This window comes from Orbicella franksi, chromosome 10 (genome assembly GCF_964199315.1).
Source record: "Orbicella franksi chromosome 10, jaOrbFran1.1, whole genome shotgun sequence".
NCBI classification, from domain to species: Eukaryota; Metazoa; Cnidaria; class Anthozoa; order Scleractinia; family Merulinidae; genus Orbicella; species Orbicella franksi.
The window spans coordinates 21,074,076-21,085,911 of record NC_138154.1 but is presented as its reverse complement, the minus strand read 5'-3'; the positions used below and the strand labels follow the sequence as shown (position 1 = coordinate 21,085,911).

At 38.6% G+C, this 11,836-nt stretch overlaps 1 protein-coding gene across 1 annotated transcript; it reads left to right on the top strand.

The window, feature by feature from the left end:
* The first annotated feature begins 970 nt into the window (after positions 1-970).
* Positions 971-2,431, top strand: LOC145499735 (uncharacterized). The gene has a single exon (XM_081479259.1). It carries the CDS (start codon positions 1,049-1,051, stop codon positions 1,769-1,771), a length of 723 nt encoding a protein of 240 aa, XP_081335385.1. The 5' UTR covers positions 971-1,048; the 3' UTR covers positions 1,772-2,431.
* The last annotated feature ends 9,405 nt before the right edge of the window (positions 2,432-11,836 follow it).

Genomic DNA, 11,836 nt, shown 5'->3' with positions numbered 1-11,836 from the left:
TGTCGCAGTTTAAAGCAACATCTTTTGCAGATGTGAACAAAAATTAGGTCAAGTGGAAGATGAAGGATTATATTGTCAACCTATTGTGTGATGAACTTGTTTAATTGATATTAAAATTTGTCTGTATATATGGCTGAGTATTGAGTAAATAATCACTGGATTACACCACTCCAGTGTTTATGATCAATATTTGACAGAGAACTGCAGTCAAACATTGCTCTGAGAATATTGCTCATCTATAACGGATCTGTGTACGTAATGACAAAAGGCCTCTAGGCTTGTTGTAAATTGAATCATCTGCATAACAATGTAAACTGTCAGAAAACTTTTCAAAAACGCTGCTTTTATTATGAATATGAATTACTGTCGAGACCTTAATTTTAATTGCCCGCTGTTGGACCTATTCAAGCTTTATTTCTTCCCTCATCAACGAAAAGTACGTGGATAAATTAAATTCGTGTTAGTCCTGTAATATAGCAACAAAGCCGGCTTCGAAATCGACTGTTCTGTTGCCAGTTTCGATATACACTTACCTCAATATTCGCTTAAATTGGACACAAATATTAAAGCAAACATGTTATTAACTTTGAAATGATTAATCTCACGGATACCCAGCTGTGTTCTAATGAAAATGAGGTTTAACAAGCGCCGTCGTTTTTCTCCCAATGCCAACCTTCTTCTGGCCGTATGTTATTGCCTGGTTCAATAGAGCTACCTTGCCGAATAATGGACACCATAAGAATTACAGGGATTAGAACCAGCAATGGTTAAGCATCACTGAAATAATTAATTATTCAAGTAAATATGTTGAATACTTGCTCTATTGTGTTTTGTCCTTTTGATGTTTGGAATGATTATGGTAATTAAAGATTTCTAAAAACTCCATTGTTCGCATGCAACGCCAGAAATGTAAATAGCTTTGTTGAATATTACACACGAAACCATGGCCTTGTTCTGAAGGACAGAACCAGTTGACACGGCTAGCTATTCACTTGATAGGCGAGTGGGACAAAGCGCTACAAAGTTTTGACGCGGAAACGGCAGCATCATGAGCAAAAACGATCCAAATCACATCAAGAGGCCCATGAATGCTTTCATGGTTTGGTCAAAGCAGAAGAGAAAAGAAATGGCTAAGGAGAACCCGAAGATGCACAATTCGGAAATCAGCAAAGTTCTAGGAGCGCAGTGGAAACTAATGAAGGACCACGACAAACGACCTTACCAAGAAGAGGCCAAGCGACTGCAAGAGAAACACAGTCAGGAGCACCCTGACTACAAGTACAAGCCAAGACGGAGGAAACAAAAGCAACTAATGAAGAAATCGACGTATTCGTTTCCATACGCGGGCGCGGAGCCTGCAGTCCACGCTGCCGCCATGAAATTAACGGCGTATCCGCCTTCAATGGCACCCGAGACCATGTATCCGCAATACTATCAGATGCCTCAACACGCCACTTATCCAATGTATGATATGGCTGCGGTACACGCTCAGAGACAAACTCACGGTTTTCCACCGCCGCCTCCGAGTCATACTAACAGCGTGCATGATTTACCATATTCAGTTCGTCCAACTGAAATGATGGTTTCTCCAACGGGACCTCACGGACACACGGCGAGTCATCTTTACAGCAGCGCTATGGAACCGGGACCCACAACAAGCGCCGTCTCGGCGTTTTCTTCCGCGGCGTCCTTTGCACAGAACATTCATACTCAGCAAGTGACAGAATCCAGCTCGTCCTATCCACAACTGTATACACAACGGCATGTATAGGTTTGACTGATTAATGATTACCATGTGTATCTAACGGTACAAAAAGACAGCTTATCTTACAATTCATGTGTCAAAAAAGAATTTTGCCAACACTTGACATTCAATTATTAGCTAAGTTTATATTTACTTTGTTGCGAGAAACGATTGTAAACACCTCAAGTTTATAGGATTATAACGTTACGCTTTTGACTTGCGATCCATACATCGCAAAATGTTTCACGGAGTTTATTGATGAAGACTAAAACCACAGCCAGGGGAGGTTAGCCAAGATAACAAATTGAATAAACCTGTGTCCGCTCTATTCAATTTGGACAGAAAATTATTTTGATCATTTATTTTCTTATCTAAATAATTTAGAGTTTGCTCGCTCCTAGCAGCCACAACGGCAATAATCGAGCGAGTGGCTCTTTGTTTGATTTATTTATTCAAGGTTTTCACACCTAAATCAAAGATGGCGATGAAGCTTGGTCGCTCACTGTCCATCGCTGAGAGTTCTTTCGAACGCAGAGATGAATTTGTGTTCTGTACTGTTTAAACGGCGACTAATCATGCAAGAGTGAAAATTGGATTTGGTTTTTTTTTTGGTGATCATACAAGCTACATGCTGGCACTAAACACGTTTGAGTGTTATCGCACTAATAAAGTATGAATATTCTGTTATGCTTTGAGCGTCAATTGTTTGTCAAAGATTTTGAGCTAGTTACACACACAAGGTTCAAACATTCAAATGCTAAAATAAGCGATAACACTACGGTGATTATGTTCCATTAAACAGGAGAAAAGAAACGTTTAATTCAGGGACCAGAACTTCGTTGTCTTGGTATCCAGAGGCAACACTGATATTTTGACAAGAACGCCTTTGTTTCATAGTAAAAATGCGGCTTGAAAATCCTGTCCTTTAGTCTTTTTAGTTTTGATCAAGTTTTCTGAGCTAAAACGTCCGAAATATATCTATTGCTCACCACGAAAACCACGATAAAAGAAGGCAACCATCAATGTCTAGGGTGCATTGAAATCAAACTTTGATATGTCTACTCTTTTGTTTGGGGCCTATTCAACTCAAATTTAATGGCGAAATTACTCGCTGCCAGTACAAGAAGCTATAAAAACCATACAATAAAAGCGTTATGTCTTCTGAACAACACAATATAAAAGTTTTCAAAGGAATCGCTCAGCCTCAAACGTAACACAGTCGTCGACTCTTTGTAAGCGAAAGTAAGATAATGTAACTTCTTGTGGCGCGTATAAACACTTATTTGTTTCACTAAAATAGCGCCGATACAAGAACGAGTGGAAAACAGAGCGTTCTTCTCAGTTTTATTCTTTTTTATGTCTCTTTTAAAACTTGTTACAAAGCTATTTTGCCTTTTTACGCTAAGGATGTCGTAAAAGATAAAATTAACGATAAAATGGTAGACTGAACTAGCCATTAGCAACGAAAATTACACCCATAGCATAGGGCAAAGTAAATAATGAAGGCACGACTGAATGCTAACGAGTCTTTAAGTGCCAAATGTCTTGGAAATTCATTCACGTTCAGTTCATTTAGGCAGGATACTGTGTAGGACATGCAAAGAATAGCGAATTGTCTGCCGTCGCTCTTTGTAAAGACGTGAATTTAAGCCAAAAAGCATACTACCAAGTGCTGCATGAAAAGTTGGAGCGACAGAATGAGGCCGTCATGTTTCGGCTCTTGTCTTTGATGGTTTGAGAATTTGCATTTGCCCTCAAGCGTGCAAGTGCTGTGGTTAAGAATAAAAACACAAAATGCAATAAAGGTAAATTGTATCCGTTAAATACACGGCTGAGCTAGCCGAAAGTTAGTCACGGCGAAATTCAAGCAATTTCTTAGGATTTACTTTGCCAAGAAATGAGGGACCTTCTTCTTTGACATTTTGGCAGTTTCGCTTTGGCAAACTGAAACATGGAGTGAAGCTTACGACTTTGACCCTTTTTCAAACCACGGTGTGAAGCTACACCTGTCCTAGCGGACTAAACAGGAAACAGCTGAAAGCGAAAACTAAAGATTTTTCTAACGACATTTTAATTTCTTCTCTATGAGCCGTTTAGTATGCTTGAGTTAACTAGGACTACAACTCTCCGGCATACTGTGAATTGATGCTCTGACCGATAAATCCCAGCCACATATTATTAAAAGCCTACTGAACCTTCACGGTTGAAAATCATTTTCGCTCGACACGAGGCCGGAAAAGCCGAGGAAATAGAAACAATTCTTTTCTATCTGTGGCGAGAAGAACGCACGCAGAGATTTTCAAAGAGACACATTGAGTTGAATTGTCAAAACAACTTGGCGGCTTTTTATACTAATGAATAGCGATAAAGAATATGCCTTTTCTTCAGTAACAAGTTGAGGTTGTCGAATTCCTAAAGCTATTTGAATTAACAAAATCGTTCTTTAAGAAAAATCGTTGTGACTGTTGATTTCATTGTCTCTTTTTATGTTTGGATTAATGCCTTCACTCCCATTTTTCTATTCTGAGGGATGCATCCTTCAAAATGACACCAAGTGATTCACTGGCCTTTATTCACTTCTTGAGCATCGGTCAAACAAGGTGAAAACTTGTCTATTTGTGAATAAATTGGATCCGTAAAGAACCTTTAATTATTGGGGCGTTTTTGCATTTTTTAGTGGCGGGTTTTTTTTGCTTGGTTTCGGTCTCTCGGGCAAAACATCAATCTCCTCCCACTTAGTGGAGCACGTTCATGGTGCATGAATCACCCCACTTGTCAACAACGTTAATCCAAGATCTTTTAATTAAAAAGCCCTATTGAAATCGCCGACCGGAATTGCGATTTTCATTTGGTTTGTTTATCTAGATGTTTAAGAAGAAAAAAAAAACAGCCAGCCACAAAAATTTACTTCCAATACTGGGTATATCTGCTTCTGAAAACGCATTGAAATAATTCGCTTATCAGAAGATATTCGACTTAATACTATTGTAACACGCGCTAATCGAGAATGTTATCTACCCGGTCTTTTCTCTTAACACGGACTACACAACTCTAAAAACACCAGATTTTAAATAATTTTCTTCCTGCTTTATAGCAATGTGTGTTACGTCGTGGAGCAATCAGTGGAGCCTTGAGCGGAAAAGTAACACTCCATGGCGCCTTTACAATCATTAATTCCTTTTCAATCTTCGAACAACTGCTGGTGTCTAAAGAATACCTAATTTGGATTCAACCATAATCTCATGAAAAAAAGTATCTTTTAGTTTAAGAGTGTTCATCGACACGTCTTCTCATTTCAAATAAAAAAGAAAAACCCATTTTCAAGACTTCAATAATAATAAATCTTTAACTCAGTCCTTATGACAAGTAGCATGAGACAGCCATCAAGTCGTAAACAACGCTCTAGCAAAAAAATTTGCATATGAATTTGTCAAAATAACAAAGTTAGGAAAAAAATCCGCTTCGCGGCCGCAACAGCGAGTGTTTAAAAGTGTTCTGTGAACCGGTCAATTGACCGGACAAGAGTCGGGAGTTGCTTATAAATGTTGTATCTACTTTCTTTTAAAAGATTTCTAAAGGGACTGACCCATTTTATGTTCTTTAAGGAACTGAACAACAGCCCTTTAATTGCGGAGAGAATGAATACTATGGGAATAATGCTAGCAAGAGAATTAACCCCCAAGGACTTTTTAGCGTTAATTGCTTTGGTAATGAATTTTCGTTTGCAGTGAAAGAAAAGGGGTCAGTGAAATTGAATACAGGTTGATAACCTACCCGCTTTGCGCACTCAGCGTGTTGATTAGCAAAGATACGCAGCAACGCGCAGCCCTGCTGGGCCATTGAACGCCTCTTGCACAGTTGATTGAAGATCTTAGAAAGCAGCGAAACATGCAGCGTGCCACGAGAATTGTGTTTATACTAACCGCAAGCTAATTATGATCTTGAAATTTCCATTTAGAGTGAAACTTGAGTGATCTTTCCTTGACTACGCCGAGTTCTCTTAGAGCCGCAATACAAGAGAACTAGCAAGGGTTCATGGTTTAGAATGTTATTTTACCGCAAAAAATCTCAAGTGTAAACAGGGGAACTTCATTTTTTAACGTTAAGTATTGTCTTATGTGCTCTTTACAGAGAAATTATTACACAAAACTTTGGTGTATATTGAACACGTATTTTATTATCTATTTTGAAAGAATCAGCCAATAGGGGTTTTACGGGAATATAACACTAGACTTCACGCAAATTATTTCCCCGTTGCTTGGAATCTTCATAGTACCCGAAAACTGTCAGGAAGACAGCAAGAAAATTAAATTCTAAATAGAGTTAACTAGTACACAATTCAAGTCAAAGCTTAAACTATATTTCATTTATATGACATGGCTGGAAATAAGTTCAGTGAATCATGTAGCTAGATCTCAAAACACCATGATGGAGTAAAAGCTGTTCTTATGGATTTACTTGATATAAACACAAAACTAGTGCGAGCTTTTTATGTGATGGTGGCGCGAGAAAAGAGAACTTACATTCTAGCTTTCGAAATAAGAATGATTTTCGTCCTTTTTCTCGCTCGCAGCGTTTTCTAAAAGAAATAGCAAACATTTTCTCTGTGTTCCTATATCGAGTCATAAAAACACTTGTAAATGTTTGGGAGAACTCGAAAAAGCTGTGGAAACACTCGCCTGCGGGTCGTGTTCTCGCGGTATTTCTCATTTCCCCAGGCTTCCACTCGTGTTCCTATGACTCCACAGGAACATAAAAATGTTTTCTATTGTTTTTTCAATGTTCAAGTACTGAACTGGTTTTGTGCATACTGTAAAATTTAGTGATTCCCTGCCCGTCGGACTGAGCATTATCTATTCCAGTCTCTGCTCTCTCCTCTCTCCATTCTATATAGCGTTTGAACTCAAGCGGGAAAAAGAGAGCCCTGGATAACTTGCATGTTCTGCTCAGAATGAACCAACCGTAGTCTGGAGTTTACGGGCGCACTAGTATTTAAATTGCTCGTTCAAATGACGAATTCAACATGTCATATGTTTCTGGTAAGTACTGTGAAATAACCAGTTTTTCTTCATGAATTAAAGTACGTGATATTCAGATAGCCGTTTTGGCTCTTAGTTCTTAGCATACAAAGGCTAGGTTAAGTTCTGTTCTTAACGTTGTGCTGTTGTTCCCGCTTGTAATTAACCGATGGCTATTTGGCGCGCACGTGTACTTTCAAAAGTTCTGCCATATATGGTTCTACCCCTAGAAAAATTGGCGGCGTACTGAGCATGCGCATGTAAGTTATCCTGGACTCTCTTCTCTTGCCTGAGAAGAGAGAGTTCAGGGACTGGTCAGGCATTATCTCAGAAGTAGACCTGTTTATTGCAGTGTATTGTCAGTTACAATCTGATGGAAAAAAATAATCTTTTTAATCTCTTGTAATCTTATTAACTCTCCGTAAAGCAGTCAGTTCAACTTTACGAAGCTTTACGGATCTCGTAATGTCACGTAAACTCGCGTGTCACGATCGGTTTCCCCGCGAGTGTCGTTCACTGGACAAAAAGTACAAGAAACTTTTCATGTGTTTCCACGAACGTTTGGTAAAACATTACAGGTATTTATTTTATGTTCCATGCATCTGGCCCATCTCAGTGTTCAAAGCGTGGATAGATCGGTTTGTTTTCCGCTGGTGATTTTATGACAAGGATATAAAATAATAGAAGAAATTTTAACGCCGCAACCAGGATAAATCGTAGTTATAACAGAGAGCGTTTAAATGCTGTTCACTTGACTCTGCTGAAATAAAGTTTGCCACTTGTTCTTGCCTATAATGCTAATGAAACATACGACGCTTTTTGCACAGCTTAGCTCGCCTGTTGTTTAAGTCATTAATAATTCAAAAGGTATCGATCCAATAAACAGGCACTAGTCAGGTAACATGAATGCTCTGTAAACCTACATTCAGAATATGCGTTTTGTTACTTTAATACAACAAAATGAATTCCGGAATTTTGACATAGAATGGAACCAAATGATTACATAAAGTTTTTGTCTTTGACCTTAAAGGTCTATAAAAACTATCAAAATTACAACAAAATTTGTTGCCGTCGGCCTTTACCGGTATTTACAACAGCTCGCGTTATGCTGGCTGTAGATACCCCTGGATATAAGCTGTTTATATTGTATCGTGCTTGTAAAATGAAGAGGTACTTTGTAAACCATCACAAACAATATTCGCGTCACAATGCCGCGAGCCTTGACAGCCTTGGACTCAGTACTTTAAATATCCATACAAATCTGGCAGTTTTTACTCACTATGGAGAGCTGAGTTACCATGGTGTTTCTTCTCTTTTTTGATTTTCATCCTTTTTAACGAGTGATTGCGTAGCCAAAGGGACGTATACCAGTTGGTTGGGGAAGAAATAATTCACTCGCTCGGTCATTCAGCGGACAGTCGGTTGGTCAGTCAGTCATTCCCAGTCAGTCAGTCAGTCGGTCGGTCAGTCGTTGGACCGTAAACAACTTTTTGGGTGATAATTCTAACTAGGGTAGCGACATTTGCAAATTTCACAGATTAATCGCGGATCACTATTGGTATTTGTAAATTTTGCGAAACAGACAGGATTGACCGAAGAGGAATGGGAGCGATTATTCCACCTTCTCTTTCACACTCTCACTCGGATACAACTTTGAGTATAATGTATGCATGTTTTTTGGCGCACTGTTTTGTCGTCTTAGATTTGGCGCTATTATACGGCTAAACTTGTGCCTACTCCAAATCCCTATAAACTGCATAGAAAATCTTTTAAATTGCTTTTCAATAATCCAAGATGTTTATTTCTCCCTCATAGACAAAGGAATTCAAACATAAGATTCTGTTTTGATCGACCCCTAAGCTCCTCTATGAGACGCGATGTGCTTTTGCTGCACGGCAACGACACTGTGCTGCATTGATTTATCGGGGACCTTCACTATGAGTTTTTTCCCCAGGCGGAATTCCAATGTTCGGGTCACCCCGCTGCCCCTGCCGCTCATTTCTTCATTAACAGCGTCAAATCAAGTGTTGCCGGTTAAGGAAAGATCTCTCTACCTCAGCCATTGCCTTCTCTTTCCAAAGCTCGGTTTCATGTTTGATATCCATCTTGAAAATGAGCGGGATTTTCAAAAACTCTATACTTCATAATCTTATGAATATACTGCAAAGCACCAAGGACCAAAAGAACCAATCACTGTACTACCATGCAAAATCAGACCAATCGGGACTAGGGGATACCAGTTTTTCCCAACTCTATTTCCAACCTAATCATAACAATTACAATTTCCTCAAATGTGATTGGTGCAGAAACTGCTGTATTTTGCTATAATTAATCTGCAAAGTTGTAATCGGACAGTGTAATCGGACAGTTGGCTGTAATCGGACACCTGTAATCGGACAGTTACATGAGCCAATCATTTTAAGTCCTCTCCACTAAATCCACCAATCACAACATTGATTACAATCACTATAGTAACCACTGACTGAGACTGACTTTGTAAAATTGTGGAGGTTTAGTCTCTGGCGACTGTTTTGAAAGAGACTTGACAGCCATTTTGCGAGCTGTTCTCCATATTTTATAATTATGATATTTAAAATGACAATAAAAAGCTCTTTATCAAATGAAACTTTTACTTTTGTGGGAAATTGTAATTATTATGATTAATTGGAAACAGGACATCGTGTCGTCCAATTCAGTCTGTAATCATACTCGTGATTAACAAATCGGACTCCCGCTTCGCGGTCGTCCGATTTTGTTAATCACTCGTATGATTACAGACCGAATTGGACTCCACTCAGTCCTATTACCATTATAAATAAATATGTTGAATGACTCAAGGTAAATTTCTTTTTTTTTTTAAAGATTTATTAGCCCTCCTCAAGGGGGCTTTTCAGTACCAATACTACTGAATAAGTTACATTAAAATTAAAATATAATAAATCAAAGTACCAAGGAATTATAAAAATGATATGAAGTAAGGTAGAATTATGTGACAATATTGTATTAGGAAGATAAAAATTCACGTAAGAGTTTACCTCGTAATCTTCGTTTAAAAATATTCAGAGATTCGCTTAGGTTGAGACTTCTTTCTAAACTATTCCATAATGGCACTGTTCGATAGTAGAAAGTCCTTTGTTCGGTGGAGGTCTTAAAAAGAGGAATGTTTAAAAGTTGCGAATTTCGAGTCTCGCGGCCACTTATCTCCGCTCGTTTTAAAAAGAGCGACGAAAGTTTAGATGCTATTGTACGGCGAAGAAAGCGTAGATGCTTTTGTACTTTATAATTTATGCCAACCCCTGTATCACCACTAAGTCGCCGAGAAATTTGAAAACCACTATAACACCAGAAGTATCTAAGTTGATCCGGAAAAAGAAAGGAAAAGTGTTTAAAAGAAAGCCAAGACATCAAACTCAGCCACTCTTTGAACGCATCCTGAACTTTGAATAATAAAACCAAAAAGAACGCAACCAAGTGCGCTGGGAGTACCTTAATGAATTAAGTATCAAAAGTGAGAAGCTGTTTTGGAATCGTGTGAGTTTACTCCAAAATAGCACCAATGATCTTGTGACAGTTTAAGTGTGTACGAATACTACGATTGGTCATAAGGACATTGCAGATAGTTTAAGGTTACCGTAAACCTTCGCGGGTGTCCTTAGCGAAAAAAAATATTACCGCGCTGTCTTAAAGACAACCACTACAACTTATATATCAATGCAAAGGTTATAGAATGCTCTATTCGATAAAAATTGTTTTGCCTCAATTTTTTTTAATCATAAGGCGAGCGCGACCTAAAAGCGCGAAACGACCGACGTTCCATTGAGCGAATTTATCGGGTATCAAACTCGACCGCATCAGCAAAGCTACTGCATTATATCGTTCACGAGGCATGAATCATCAAAACCGTGTGGGGGATTTGCGTTTTTCAAAATTGATCTCCTGCAATGGCCTTCGTCGTAAAACGTGTCGCTGTATTTTTAGACATCAAACTTGACAGAAATTTTCCAAAACAACCAATAGGAATATCGACAAACCCTCACACGGTTTTGATGATTGATGCCTCGTGAATGATATAATGCAGTAGCTTTGCTGATGCGGTCGAGTTTGATACCCGATAAATTCGCTCAATGGAACGTCGGTCGTTTCGCGCTTTTAGGTCGCGCTCGCCTTATGATTAAAAAAAATTGAGGCAAAACAATTTTTATCGAATAGAGCATTCTATAGCCTTTGCATTGATATACAATTTGTAGTGGTTGTCTTTAAGACAGCGCGGTAATATTTTTTTTCGCTAAGGACACCCGCGAAGGTTTACGGTAACCTTAAATCGCTCACATCAGAGGACTCGACAAGTCTCCCTGATTTCCCGCAAGTCGTCGAGACCGAAAAACTTACACAGGTTTCAGTTGCTCCCAATGAGATTGAAAAGCATCTACTCAAATTAAATGCCTATTAAAGCCACAGCCGAAATGATATTCTACTAAAAATCTTAAAATATTGCATTATCCCACTGGCGGTGCTCCTGTGTTTCTTGTTAACAAATTATTCAAAGACGGCGTAATCCCTAATGACTAAACGAAAAAGTATCTAGTATCTAGTGTGATTCCGCTTTAAAAGAGAAAATAAAAAGTGTGAGTAAAATCTGCGAGAAGAATTTATGAAAGTCTCTTGTAAATTTTTGGACTGATCACCCCATATATATAAATAAGACATTTGGTTTCATAAAAGAGCGTTCTTGTTTGTCCCAATTACTTGATAATTTTCATTCTTGTCCCAAAGAATGAAACTAGTCACGTAAAGCTGATGTTATTTTATTACACTTTACGAAAGCATTCGACTCAGCTCCTCGCAAACGTTTGTTAGTGAATTTGCAGGAATTTGCTACTGAAGGAATACCGGATTGGCGGAGTCGTCCTTAACTGGCTTGTTGACTTACTCATCAGTAAAAAGCAAAGAGTGTTTCTTCGCGGCCATTTTCTTCTGGGTCGATAGTCACTCTGGTGTTCCCCAAGGCAGTGTGTAGACCCAATTTAAGTTTCTTGATTATATAAATGATATTACAACTATTGTTAAGTCCTGC